Raw genomic sequence first — 15,078 nt, 5'->3', positions numbered from 1 at the left:
CTGGACATTTATGGAAATGCTGCTCTTAATTGGCCAAATGTCGCTCTATAAAAGCCCTAAACTGCCGCCTTGACTTTGTCATTGGCTCCTTGTCCCCGATCTCGGAGCTTCAGAGATGCCACTGCTTCTCTGTCTTTCAGCTTCCGCGTTTCACTCGGAAGACTGATCGCCCAGCAGGTTTGGGCTGTCGGGGCATTATCATAATCCCAAAACAGAACTGTTTATCTTATTAATCCCTGAACTGGGAAAAATACCTCGAATATTCCAGAACTATAGCAAAGATTATAGGAAATCTTTTCCAATAGCACAATCTAATGAACTAAATGAACAAAAACTAAAAAAAATTTAATAAAATCAACCCAAACGAATCCTTACTCTCCTTTTCTCTCAGTGTGGTCATAAAAGCAAACTACCCCGTGAGCTGCGAATTCTTGGCGTCAGCTGTCCTGCTGCTGCTTTGTCACTTGTTCATATCAATTAAATTTTAATGATATTGTCCAGAAAAACGACTCCCTCCGCCGCGCCGCAGGCTGCATGTTTTTAATCAATTTTAAGTGGCTATTTACTTTGCGGATCGGAGGAGCTGCTGCCCCCATGACAACCTGTTTCCCAATCACATTCGTTCCGATCCCCGCCCGCTGCGAGATTAATGGGTAATGCACAACTGTGGTTTAGTCTCAATGGAATTTAGTTTATTTCACTACACAAATCACTTAATGCTCTAATTAGGATAGTTTTCGCTCGTTCTTAATGCTGGTAGGTGCTCGGATTTTATGGCAAGTTGCTAGTTCTGCGCAATTTCGGGTGTGCTGGTCGGCTGAATAAATTAGGCTCGGATTTGAGATTACAATTACAATACCAACAACTACAATAAATTAATTAAAACATTAACTAAACATTAAACAAAATTCGTTTACTGACTAAACACACACACTGATCTCGTGGGAACTCAACTAGTGGCTAAGTTCTAGGGTACATCTATCTAGGTTTATCTATCTAGGTTTAGGTTGTCTAAGCTAACTACAATACGACTTGGATCACATGTGAATGCCTTTGCAGCTGTCTCTTCAGTGGGAAAGTGCGGGGTTCTTGTGTTTTGACACTCGGGAAATCACCGATATGAATTGGGAAAGTCGCCATATAACTGCTTTTTATTTGTTCTATAACTAATATTAACGTTTACAACTTATAAAATGTAAAACTTAATCAGCCAGATAGGTTTCTTAGCATATAATTGCTTGCTAGTTCTCGCTTAACTTAACACGGCATTAATATTTCTAGTAATTCCAATATTTTTAACGATTTAGACCTTTTCGTTAAGGAGTAATATACATTCACAATAAAAAATGTAAGTCCCAAAACGGTCTGTCTTTATTAGTGATTTCCTAAGCATCCCTGTACTTTCCAAAGATTTCCCTGTATACTGGCGACTTTCCCTTTCCCTCCACTTCGAGTGCTTTCCCGAGTGGAGCCTGACCATTTGGCCCCTACTTGAGCTTCAGAAACGTGAGCAACGCCTTCTGTATCAGACTGCGATTGATGGTGGAGTCGGCGGTGTAACGCACTCCCCACAGGTTTCCATCGTTGTGGTCCACCACTCCGTACTCGCCGACGATGAAGCCGTCGTCGGTCTTCTCCTCGACCCGGTACTTTCGGTAGTTGCGTCCCTCGACCACATAGGCGACTTTGTCTTCGTCATCGGAGGCCGCGTCGGTGCCTCCCTGGCCCTCTGATCCCGCGTCCCCGTCCGCATCGCCATCGTCGTCGCCATCCGAGTAATCGTTGGCATTTGCATTGTAAACCACCGAACCACGTCCTCTGTTGATGCCACGACTTGGGCTGGCGGTGGTGCTCGATTGGGGCACTGGACTGGCTGGCGTTGTGATTTGCCCCACTGCCCCACCGCCGGCAGCAGCACTCCCTGCAACGCCACCACCACCACCACCACCACCTGCACCGCCCTGCGGTCCATGGGCTCGTCCGTTTGTCATAACACTAACGGACTCCTCAATTTCGTAATTCTGCTCGGAGGTCGGAGTGTAGAGCTCGGGGCGTTCGGTGGTGAAGTGCTGCATCTGCTGGTGCTGCAGATGCGGCTGCTGCTTCGCCGACGAGGTGGCCGAAGATGAGGAGGAAGAGGATGACGAGCTGGAGCTGTACGAATAGCCACCGCCTGACCCCGAAGATGATGGCGGCGATGGGTCCACCGCGGACGCCGCTGCTCCATGTTGGTGTGCAAATTTGGAAACACACTTGACTAGATCTGCGGGGCGAGATGCAACAAAAGATGATGTTTGATAAGTTCAAGATTAGTTGGCCGGGGTTCAAGTGGTTAAACCCCTGCGTTGTCGCTGTCTGTCATAAGTACACTGGGCAACTAACTGGTTGGAGTACTTCCTAAAAATTACTCCAGTAATGTCACACGAATGAATAATGAGTAATGATCTTTAATAGAACCTCAATCGATACCGGCTGTCTTTACTCTGCAAACGAATCGCTGGATACTCCCTAAGTGAAACATAATCATCCAGCCAAGCAGGTCGTTATAAATGATATACGATTAAACCTGATGGGCCCAGAAAATTGATCTGTTTAATTTATGCATTGCAACACTCGCCCTGCTGCACAGTGTAATTTGTTTAACCAGATTCAGATCCGCGACTCCGACTTGGACTCACCTCTATTGGGCAATCCTTTGGCATTTTGATTAGAATGTTGATGCGGCGGTGATGAATGCTGACGTTGTTGCTCCCAGCATGGACTTGGCTGTTGCTGATGCTGTTGCAGTTCGTGTTGCTGCAGATGTGGCTGCTTCTGCTGCGACTGATGTTGCTGGTGGTAGTGGCTCGGACTTGAGTGCTTCGATAAAATTGGATCCAATGGATGCGGCTGCGGTGCATTCAATAAATCATAAGGCAATTTATCCAAATTGAAGAGTACTCTGCGAGTTGGATGGGCCGGCTGTGGCTGGTGGCTGTAGCTGTGATAATGGTGCTGCCAAGTGGTTGGCCTGATGCTGGATGAGGTGCTGCTTCTAGGTGGCTTCACTGTGGTGACCCTGCTGGCCACTGTAGCCGCCGTGCCGCTGGATGTTGCTGCCGTGCTGCTCGGTGTGGCTGCTGTCGTGGTGCTTGTGCTCTGGGCCTCGCCAAAAGCGATGCGCGAGACAATCGCAGGTCTTGGTCTGGATCGCAGTGGCACAAAGGTGGTGGCTGCCAGTGGCGGTTTCTCGGAAGTGCTGGTGGAGGATGGGGAGGACGAGGTGGTGCTACCCAGTGGTGTTGCTGCCGTTGTGGTCAGTGTTTGTGGCCAGTACGTCTTAGCCGGTTCACCGTAAACCTTCGAGGGTTGCGAGTACACTTTCGCTGGCTCCGAATAAAACTTGGAGGGCTGTCCGTAGACTTTCGACGGTTCTGAGTACACCTTCTCCGGCTGTCCATACATTTTAGCGGGTTCTGAATACACCCGAGCTGGTTCTGAGTAAAACTTACTCGGCACACTGTACATTTTCGATGGTACTGAGTAGAACTTGGCTGGTTCTGACGAGTGCGCATGTTTCAAGCTCTCACTTACATTTCTCTGGGCCTCCGCCAAAATGCCACTTTTCGACTGCTGCCAGGTTTGCAAGTCCTCCACATTTTGGGAGATGGAACTATAGGATATTGACCTCGACTGAGGTCCTCTTCCCTGTTTGGTGTCATGGTATATCACCGTTTGAAAAGGTAAACCCGCACCAGCTGCGGTTCCCACACCGCCTTCCTCTTCAGTCACCTCACTTTGGTTTTTTAAAAAGGAATGCGTAGAGGAAGCTGCCAGCAAAGGAGCAGCCAGTACACTTTGTATATTGGAGGCGCTGTTCAAGGAATCCACATCGCTGTCCATGGACTCCGCCGCCAATCTGGGCTCCGTTTCCTCAATCGAAAGTTCACTTTTATGAGACCGGTTCACAAAGTCAGAACCCATTCCTGTGACGCCAGAAACACTGCTTCTCGAAGGGCCTCTTTTGCTGGAGGAACTCACACTAACGGCCACTACTTTGACCTCGTCACTGGACTTTCCTTTCAATTTATTAGGGACATCTTCGAGGAACACTATTTTACTTCCTGAGGTCACCAGCTTCACCACCTGCTTGGAGTCGGATGGATCCTCGGTCTGCGAGTTTCCGGATGTCAGGGAGTTCCTATAGCTGTTCCTGCTGAGATCCAGGCTTCTTCCGGTGGCTGCTCTCTGGTGAGGATGCGGGGACGACGATGGTGATTCTGCCATGCCCCCGAAATCCTGTTCACCGCTGTGGAGACTTCGTTGCTGGTCATCATGATCGAGGAACAGCTTGAGGAACTCGTTGCCCGCGATGAGCTCACTCTGCCTGCCACCTGGAAAGGGGGCTGGGCGCGTCCGGCAGCCGGACAACATCTGAAATGTCAAAGATAAAGGAGTGTTAGTTATGCTCGACATTACTTAAATGCAATCGGTGGTGAGAACATCGACACTTGGAAACGGGTAATTTCAAAAGAAATCTTAATCATATTTCTTCCAATTGCAGTGGGGAATGACCACATATTGAGCTTATCTCAGCGATCTATTTATAAATTTGCGTATCGATCCACATAAGCTGAGTTATGTCTTCACGTCGCTAGCAAATATGCAAAAGTCATGCAATGGGCGACCGAGATCTGGACTTTAACTCATTGGCATTTGAATAATAATGCGGCTGGTCTATTAAGACATCAGAGGAATGCTGCGGTGCGCCGTTTGAAGTGGCGCATGTTACTGTGGAGTCCCTAGTCAAGTGGCGAATAATTAACCGCGTTGCAAGTGCTCAAGTGGGTGGCGTAAGGTAGCGAAAACACCCATCGAACGAGTAAACAGTCCGAGTAGTGAATTATTGATTGTCCAATGGGCAAATGGCAGCCGATCGCTCGAGTGGAAAATGGAATCAATAGTTAAACGATGCAGGTCAAAGTGTCACTCAGTGTGTCATTAAGATATTTATGTTCCTACCGATTTGCATGCATTTCATTGACTCATCTCGGGATTTATAAACTTGTTTGCTGTTGAGGAAGTCAATTTCACAACCTAACTGAGGGGCCATTTTTTCTGGGAATCAGGTCGCATTTTGGTTTTATCCCTTTCGATGACTAATGCTTACATTTAGGAAAATAAAACACGATCATTACGTTAAAACACACCATCAATTTACATTTAATGCACCATTAAATTGGTTTAGTAGTTTGGCTATCTACGTCCACATCTTTGGCATAACACTATTCAAAACACTCCAGTGCAAATTCATGGCCAAAGATCGGCCATAAATTGTTATCAGCACACACACCCACCGCATAAACAAAAGACTTAGGGCACGAACTCGCCCTGCCAAACGACCCGACGATCAAAGCGAGCTAATAAAACATATTTATGGATATTTATCGATCGCCATAAGTATTAGCATTGCTAATTGCAACGAGGCAGATCATTTACTAGCCAACACTTTTGATCCATTGACGCGAATTCGAAAGGCGCAAATTGAAAACAATGAAAAATGGCGAAAATTTAATCGAATATTAATGGAAATCGATCGCAGCCGCGAACATAATAGCATAATTATTCAGTCTGCTTATAGGTAAATTCAATTTTTTCCCCTAACGTGTGTGTTTATTCCCCTGAGCAAGAACAATAACAACATCCGGCAGTGCAGTGGGCGCCTGTCGCCGAGCATTTTCTAGAGCAGATTTGAGCGAACACCTTCGCACATGTGCTAAAGTTACCCACCAACCGAACAGCCTAACCAACCGACTGACTGACCAACCAGTTACTATAATACTATATCTCCAGATCGGTTAGTCATCCGGCGGGTCGCCTTGCCTTTTATGTCTAAAATTGCAGAAGTAACCGACCGCGGGCGTTGAATGGAAAATGGAAAAGCGACAGTTAGCATTGACACTAAATCAACGGCCCAGGGAGCGAATTATCCGAGTGACAATTACAAAAGGGCCAACTATTTGGTTTCGCCCAAAGACAAAGAAAAAAACGTTCTAAAAATACCAAGCTGGAACTGGAACAATGCGAATTCCTTTCCATTGTGGGGTTATTTAAAACGCCTGGTCAGTGACGTGCTCCAGTTTAATGAATGAATTGGGTAATGGTTTCGGGTTTGGAATCGGGTTTGGGTTCCTTCAACCAGCGCAAAAGTGATAAGCAATTATTAATCTTGATTGATTTATCAGGTAGCTAATCCTGTTTCGACATTCTTTTCCACTTTGCCTGCTGAAGTGGACCATTTATCATTCGATTGTCGCGTTTTGGCGACAATTTTCACGGCTGTCAACTTAGCGGAAGTGTCAAAAAAAGTCAACTTTCAGAATATCACGTATCCGCCTTGTGTGCGCATGAATAGCCAGCAAACAATTAAGCAATAATCACGCCTTAATGAGCGCTCTCTTTATTAGGATCATTTGGCCCACTCGATTGACTTTCAAGTGCCGCTGATGCTGCCATTCGATACCCAATACTCGATACCCGATGCTTTAATTAGCCACAATCGTCGTGATTTCAGTTTTTACGCTTGACACTACACAAACGCCACGGGTTGACAGATTGAAATCATGTTTGTGTTATGCAAATTTCGGAAGTAATTTGATTGATATGGGATCATACACACTTGGGTGCCTGTGTAAACAGGATTTGGAGAGGGGCCAGTGACTCAGGCCACGAACTACGGTATCGAATGCGGAAAAAGTCATGTAACCCCCCATTTCTGGCATTTCTGCCTATTTCGAGTGGTGTCCGCGGGCATTTTGTGCTAGAAGTGGGCGGTTTTCAAAGGAGCAGCCACCGTTGCAATTTGCAGCCAAAACAGTCGGTGGCCAAGTGAATGTGTCAGCGGGTCCATTTTCCCCACAAGCCCAGCCTAAACTGGCCAGGCCAAAGTCTAATCTCTGGTAGCAGACATCAGACATTCGCCGGTCTTAGCCACCACCCGCTGTCGTCAGCTGGGGAACACATTGTGTGCACAATATATTACAAGCTAATGCCAGCGGAGGTTTATGCACTAAGAAAACTGAGGGGAAAAATAAAAGTCCATTTAATCAAGATGTATTTTCCTTTACAATCTTTATTTTCCTGAGTGTTCCTATCGGTCTATCGACCTCCCAGCCAAGTGCAGCCCACATTAGGGCCACAATGCTCAATGCCACAAGTTGGGGCGGAATAAGAATCGGACTCCAGTTCGCATTCGAGTCGATCCAAATTGCAGCTATCAACTTGGGCTGTGGCACAATAACATACATTTATTAATTACACCGCAGAGACACAGACCGAAAACACATTTCGTGTGGGAAATTAACCCATGCTGTCCCCAGATCGTTTAGGAGTAACTTAAAGCCATAAATAAAACCGTTTATTTGATGAATACTCGTGTAACCCAAGACTCGGATGTGCCTCGGTGGGTTAATAATGGCTTATAATCGACTAGAAAATCCAAGTTTAGAATGTAGTTGCACCACTGACAATGCTGCACCACTCCCTGCCCCGCTGAGCATAATTTGCAAATTGCCGTAGTCATCGCCTTTGAATGGCCAAAAGACAGAGTCTGAGTTTTAGCCGCAAACAGAGCAACAGTTGGAGCCACAAAACAGAGGCACTCCAAACGTCAGTTGCAAGCAAACACTCGCAAAAAAATGTGTAATTAATTTTATCGGACAGTTCTCACTTCGCAAATGAAACCGTCAAGATGAAATTTAATTGGAAATATAATTTTTAAGTATTCCCAAGTAATAAACGAAAAGGTCATAGTGTTAAATCCCTAAGTAGGTAATAACATTTCATAACTGTTAACTAAAAAGGAATATGTTATTATGCAATAACTGCAAATAAAATTTGAACAAAAATAATTAAAATACCATTATCTTAAGTACACCTGCAATCGTTATAGGGATTACACACATGCAGATCTATAATATTTAATTATTTATCACATAAAATATATTTAATTGCCATCTTTTCTCTGAGTATAGTGGTTACCGACTGCAGTTAAATCGCGTGCAATTATTTAGTTTACTCGGCTTTAGTTTGGCTTACTCCGCTCCACATTACTCACAATCAACTTGGTCTGTCTAATGAGCAGTCAATAAAGAGCCGGCCAGACAGAAACGCGAGTGTGTGGTAAAAATTAATTCCAAAATGCATTTGCTGGCCAAGCAGTCAGCAGAATTATGGATGATTTGGGCTAATAAAACCGAAGTCGGCAAACAAATGGAGTGCGATCGCACCATTAAACCATTTTTCAAAACGCATTGGCCAAGCTAATGGTGCACCCCATGTGAATGCATTTGGCAATTGCATTTTTGTGCCTGGGAATTGCTGGCCATAAAGATGAGGTCTCAATTGGAGTTTAAAGTTTTCGAACGATGCCATTTGAATCAGTTTCGTTGGATTGTTAAATCGAAGTCGAAGTCGTGGGGAAGGAGGACGAAACTTTCCAAGTTGAAGATCAGATAAATTGATTGATTGCTTTCGACTGTGTTGAAATGAAAATCAGTTTATTGTTTGCTTTTGAAATGCTTTTTTCAATTTATCACAGCTTCTAGCAGTTAATGCCAGATATTTTTTTTTTGTTGTTTTTAACAGCACCCAAACTATTTTGGAATTACATACCATAAAGACAATTACTAACCACTTTTGGAAGTGCTTGGAATGGAGTGTAAACTAGTTTGTTTGGTAGCTAAGGTGGCCAAATCGTAGCCTTGAACTTAAGCGTTTATTTGACCAAATCTGAGCAAGTTACCTGGAATTCTGCGAGCACCTGGCCATAAAGAAGTGAACCAACCAACTTAATGCGACACTTACCAGCAGCAAGAAACCGAATTTAAGGAGCCAGCAAAAGTGTGCCATTCCGCTTTCGGTTAGTCCACCTGTCCACCAGTTAATCAAGCGCTTAATGCTTCTTTTGTTCTCGGTGCTTAATGGGGATCGCTTTCCTGGGGCTCCTCAGTGAATCATGGGGCCTCTTTTGACCACCAGCTGCTCTGCGATCATTCTGGCCACTGTCTCTGGGGATTTGGTTAATGGCTGCAATTAGGGAGGACAAAAAGTGGTAATTAGCCAGCGAGGTAGTAAAGAAGGCACCAAAATTATCTCCCATTAAAAATACTTGGCAAACGTATAACAAATCGAGCGACGAGAACAAATTCATTGCGTTCGATCGATAAGCCATGGGAAAAATCCAAGCCAAATGTCAAGGTGCATTTCACACCAGAAATCGCCGAGAGTTGCAAGCACTTGCAACTAGTTCCAAGATTCTCGGCGTATTCCGCAGTTAGTTCAATGCACTTAGCGAAAAGTTGTGAATTAAAATGCACATATATATATTTATTTTTGAATTTAATTAGTAACTATTAATAGTTACTCACCTTAACCACCTTCTGCTTCTTTGTTTACTTACCAAGTTCAAAGACTTTTTAGGGCTTGAATTCTTTTTTTTTTGGGTGTAGAAGAATCATTGAACTTGTATTGGCAGCAGGTTGGCCACACAAACTAACAACTGGCAACTTCAAGAAGCGTCCAACAAGTTGCAGAGTCTGGCCAGAAAAAAAAGCGGAGTCGAGAGCCAAAAGCCAAGCCCAAAACCAAAAATCCATAGCCCAGACAGATGCTCAGTCGTCTGTTGCAGTTTCAACATATTTATAATTAATGGCAAGGTATTTTGATAGCTTTTTGTTGCCAGCAATTGGCATGTACCATTGAAGTGGGTACCGAGATTTGGCCGGAGCTGCTGCAATCGATGGCTGAAATCCACGGTGATGAGTTTGATTTGGCCAGGCATAATTTAATTAACCGTTCTCAGGCATTTCCGCCACTCGGAGACCACGTAATTAAACTCCAGCCAAAGTCAAATTCATAAAAAATCATATTTTTTTTTGGCAAAAAACTAAGGCTAGACAAATGCCGAAAGAAAGACAGAGAAAGACGAAAACCAGTTCTAATTCTTATCAAGCCTTCTTCACAGGCCATATAATTACTCATGGCCCTCTATAGATATTTTAAAGTTCGTTTTTTTTTTTTTTACCAGACAGCATTTAATTACTGAGGAATTCTGCGGGGAAAACAAATATGTTTATGGCGAGCAGGCATCTCATTAAAAACGAAAGTTTTCAAGTTTCGTTCTTAGCCAAGTGAGGGGTCATTAATTAGCCAAAGTCATATGGAAATGCCAGAACCTCCCATTTAAGCCGGCATCTATTATATTTTATTCTGTTCGGTGCGGTTCTGCTCTATTCGTAGCCTTCGCTCTGACGTCATCCTAATTTCTTTTATTCTCTGTCATTTTTTTTTGCTGCCCTGTTGGCAGATGTTCATCATTAGGTTACTCTGTAAGTTCCTTGGCCTTTCAAGTCAGTTGTTAAGCCCATAGAAAAGTAAAAGTTCTGACGTTCGCCGTTTTGTTCACACATTCATTATCCACAATTTAGCGTCTCTAAATTGCAACTAGTCTATAACTACTATAACTAAAGCTGCACCCACTTGTCATAGGAATCGGAATCGGAATATGTTCTAGTTCTGGCTTTTGCTGGGAGCAGGTATCTCTGCTGCGACCACTTGGGTTAAGGCCAAAAACCACTGCAGGGGAATATGGGAAATCAATGAACTTGGAATACTCTTTGCCTATAGAATATACTTGTATAATCGCAATTAAGTTTGTTCTTGGTAATAATATATTTAGATAGAAACAAGTTTTCGGGCTTTGGAACTAGTCGTTGGTAACTTGGAAGATCTATAAAAAATATATATATTTTAATGATGGATTCGCAATTATAGTCTGCCTTGTGATAGAGCAATGGAGTTGGGTTCGGACCATTATAAACTTTGCAGAACAATCAAACTGATGTCCGATGTAACTAGTTGTAAATCAAATGTGTCCAAAATAATTCTGCATCAATTTATTCTCTGCAATTATTAATCTGCCTTCTTTGGTAGTGCAGCAACCGCAGCTTGGTCTTGAAATCTTAATGGAATAATCGCACTCGTGAATGGCCATTGGCGTTACTAAATTTGTGCCACACTCGCACTCTCGGTCAGTTAGTATATAAATTAGAATGCTAATCGATAGTTATGGATACGCCCTGAAAACGAGAGCCCGAGGAACTGGCAGATCGCAGATCGGCGAGGTGAGGACGGTGGACAATGGGCGACTGACAGATTCCGGTTAATAAACTTGATTTAAAACCAGAAGTGAACACTGCGGGCAAAAGGTAATGGCAAATAAATTGCCACTAAGTACACACACAATACATAGTCGTACAAATGACACAAAACAAACAAAAGGCGAAATCAAATGAAAATGTGTAACAAATGGACAAACGTGGCCCGCACCCGCAATTCACTCCGATTCGAATTCAGATTCCGATTCCGATTCAGATCCAGAAACAGAAACAGATTGAGATTCAGACGGGGACGAGACAAGTGTTGGACCCTGTGACAAATTGTCAAACATTCGCAATCTCAGAAAACGTCGCACCACGGTTGCAATTCATTAACAATCGAAGTGGAGTTGATTCGAGTTCAGTTCGGTTGACTTGAGTTGAATTCCGTTGAGTTGAGGGACGGACAGGCTCAAAGCCGAAAGGCAAAAGAAGGGAGAGGCCACACGTCGTATGCGCTATATTTTCAACAGCATTAATATATTTCTGCCTTGCAATTTGTCTCGATAAAGAGTAAGAAAAATAAAATACTTTGAAAAGGGCATACCTAAGCTAGAACATTTAAATAAGCTCTTTAATTGAACAAAACAAGTTCACGATGGCACAAATGAAACAACCCTCTTCAAGGGTATAAAAAGCAATCACAAAGTCAATGCAAAGCCCAAAACTCTGCCAAAGTCACACAAGACATTCGAGTGAGCTCTAATTGGAGCGTTTTCTGTTTGTGTTTATGTTTCCATGGAATTTCGAAGAGTTTATTGCACTCCACACACCGCACTCCTTTTGGCCATTTGTCATCGCATTGTTGTTGTGACCAAAACTAAAAATGTGGCCAAAACAGTGCAATCCCAACCTGTTTGTTTATCTGTCGCAGGTCGCGCGACTTTGAGGCGTTTTGTCAGCGTTTTGCCGCTGGTTTCGTTTTACTCAGCCGCAGCATATAATTTGTTAATTTAACTTTTTGCAGCCTTTAATTGTTTTGGCCAAAGCTCAGCGACTACTGCAGGCAGTTTGCGGTGCAATTACGCTCTTAATAATAATTTTGTTGCAAAAATGTTGAACGGTTTGGCAACGCTTCCACTTTTGCAATCTGGCTCAGAATGTGGGGGCCATTAGATTATAGACATTATCGATATGACTATCTGATTGATTAAGGGTCGAGTTGAGGCTACGAAAACTTAGCGTAATGACATCAGTGTTTACTTAATGGCGATTGCAAGTACTTCGCTTGGTTATTGCAAATAAAACACAAAAACTTGATGGAGTCATTAAATAATGATCGCCAGGAGTTTGGTTTTCTTTGAATGCATACAGGAAGTAAAAAGTATTCAAAGTGGAAATCTATCTAATTGAATTTCCCACTTGAAAACCGACGTTTTGAATAAAAAGTATATGTAAAAATTTGTTATAAAATTGATTAATTCATTACTCGTATGGTCAATAAAATCAAATAAGATTTAGCTCTTTTGTTTATGCGGTCATTTGTGTTTAGTTATTAATCCAAGCACCTCGTTTGTCGAATGTGTTCTAATTTGAAGCAATTTGGCAATTGGAATGGTTGGTTTACAGACGTGTTGTGGTCTCCCTGTTATGATTTCATTAATTGAATACAAATTCAATCATAATCTCGATCGAATTGTATTGTTTCAGCACTGGGTCCATTGAAAATAAGACTGTAAATTATGCCGCTAAATTGCTGCCATAAATTTTCCTTCAAACAATCCATTGCACACAATTACTGCCCTTGGATGGATATTCAAGCTTTTCCTTGGCATTCAGCTGGCAGCGTACTTTCAATCTGACAAATCTGAAATTAATTCACTCCACGGCGATTTATTTCTGTTTTTTTTTTTCGGACTTTGAATCCGAATGGCCAGCTGGGACAGTGGGTCACTAAATCAACGCCCAATTACAAGCGAACCGTTAATTATTTCGGTAAGTTCGGAATAAGCAGGGCGTCTAAACTAATGAGCTACATACATACATACATATGTATGTATGGGGACCATTAAAGTCTCGTTTGTCGATCGCGCGAATGAGAGATATGAATCTGCCTGCGAAATAAATTAATGCCTTAATCCACGCCCGTCCATTAAAAATCGGGAATTCGAATTCGAGCCGGACAAAAGAAACAAATGCTCTTTCATTCGGTCTTTCCGTCGTTTTTTTTTTTTTTGTGTGATTTCAAAACCCAAACACTAATGCACTTGCATGCCAATTGACTGACTCACACCGATAGACTTTCATCCGTGACCTTGAGGCGACTGGCCGACATATCTCCCAACCGGCACCGCCCACCGCCCTCTGCCCACCGCCTTTCCGCCAGATTTCCACGGCATGAAGACAAATCCACTTTGTGGCCAAATCGAAAACAAAAACAATAACAATAACAAAGCCGCTCGTTGAGCAAGGCAGTAGACCAAGCACAAAAAACTCTACCAAAATGCAGAAAAAACTGTAACAAAAATTAAAACTCAGCAGCAAAAAATTTGAGTAACAAACCGAGTGCAAAACAAACGAAAACCAACAAAAAAAAAATTCGCAAAAAGCGGGAGGAAAATCCTAAAAACATAAAAAACGCGTTTGCGCATAAAAACTCTTTGGATTTGGCCAATTTTAGCCATTTGGCAGTATAGCGATCTATATGTACACTTTGCGATTTTGTTCCTGCACAGACAAAATTTTCGTAGCACTAATAAAAAGATACGTTATTTCAGATATCAGCTTACTTTTGAATTATTCTCTCAAATAACTAATAATAATAATGCGAAAATTATATTCAGAAAATTGAAGAATAAAATCAACACCAGTTTTCATTTGCTTTTAGAAATTATAAAACATTTAAATGTGCTTTAATAAATATTTTAAATAGTTACAGTGTAAATATTATTTTCTCGATGCTCCAAAAGTCACGTATTTGGTGGCGTTAAAATTTAAATACACATCTTTGCAAATCCGTAATGTTCGTCACTTTTTTTTTACTGTGTGGCATATTATTAACCGTTACTTTTTACCAAACCCGCCGAGCTTACCAATAATGCACCCACCACATTTATAGCTGTTAGTGGCTTTAATCCCTCGTTGTCGTTGTTGTTGGATTTGATTGTTAAGCTTTCTATATTTACGGGTGGTTGTTGCTGTTTTAGGCTTCAGTTTTTGTGTTCGACTGTTCAATGCAATTGTTGCTAAGCCGTTTTCTCAAATTGGAGCAATATTGGCGCGAGCTTTGAACGGATTTCGCAGACTGCGATTTGTTTATGGCTCTTTCAAAAGTATTTGTATTTGCTCGTTTCGCGGACTTACTATACTTTGTTTTGATTTGGGTTTAATTACATTGAATGGATTAAGGCACACACTTGAAAGACACACACTGGCACACGCACACAGACACACACTCTGAAAACTCTGTATTTAACTGACTTGATCGAAAGAGGTCTTTGAAATGTATCCTTGGTTTTTGGAACGGTCCTTAAATAGGTTTTCAGCTGTGTTTGCTCGCGTTTCTGTTTTGACTTGAGGCTTGAGAAATAGGGGGGAAGGGTGGGGCCACTGCAGAGTGCACTGCCTAACTGAAAAAGATACTTTCACGACCAGAAACACGTAGTGATTTTATTCAGGAAAAACTCGGAAAGTCTCTCGAGCGCCGCGCATGCGTCCGTTTGGCTACAGCGTCCACAATTAACTGAATTCCCACAGCGATCAGAAACTGATAAGTCGCCCAAGAAGCCAGGCTGAAAAGCTCCGAGAGCGGTCGCGTACGACTTGGCTCAAACACCAGGTTTAAGCCACATTCACAACAGAACACAGCCAAGTGCCAAGGCAAAAACCGAAAACACGAAAGGCGAAGCAAAAAGCGCAAGTACAAACATAAATCCGCCAGCAA

General features: G+C 42.8%; 1 protein-coding gene across 2 annotated transcripts; it reads right to left on the bottom strand.

Annotated features, from left to right (window-relative positions):
• Positions 1-673: 673 nt before the first annotated feature.
• Positions 674-14,889, bottom strand: CG15544 (uncharacterized protein). 2 transcript variants are annotated; one of them, NM_001276201.1, is made up of 4 exons: positions 14,228-14,889; positions 8,845-9,066; positions 2,679-4,413; positions 674-2,263 (listed from the first exon to the last, which is right to left on the bottom strand). In NM_001276201.1, exons 2-4 carry the CDS (start codon positions 8,887-8,889, stop codon positions 1,488-1,490), a joined length of 2,556 nt encoding a protein of 851 aa, NP_001263130.1. In that variant the 5' UTR covers positions 8,890-9,066; positions 14,228-14,889; the 3' UTR covers positions 674-1,487. The 2 variants fall into 2 exon arrangements, with proteins under 2 accessions (NP_001263130.1, NP_651828.2); NM_143571.4 differs by having other exon boundaries at positions 14,243-14,889.
• Positions 14,890-15,078: the final 189 nt, after the last annotated feature.

The sequence above is a fragment of the Drosophila melanogaster genome, chromosome 3R, assembly GCF_000001215.4.
Source record: "Drosophila melanogaster chromosome 3R".
NCBI lineage: Eukaryota > Metazoa > Arthropoda > Insecta > Diptera > Drosophilidae > Drosophila > Drosophila melanogaster.
This window is presented reverse-complemented; position numbering and strand designations above follow the sequence as displayed.

What these genes read in the sequence shown, in the direction of transcription:
- CG15544 (NM_001276201.1), bottom strand. Translation starts at nt 8,889, where the DNA reads ATGGCACACTTTTGCTGGCTCCTTAAATTCGGTTTCTTGCTGCTG. An exon ending in AATTCGGTTTCTTGCTGCTG is followed by an intron (nt 4,414 to 8,844) that starts GTAAGTGTCGCA and finishes TTGACATTTCAG; the next exon opens with ATGTTGTCCGGCTGCCGGAC. An exon ending in CAAAGGATTGCCCAATAGAG is followed by an intron (nt 2,264 to 2,678) that starts GTGAGTCCAAGT and finishes CTCGCCCCGCAG; the next exon opens with ATCTAGTCAAGTGTGTTTCC.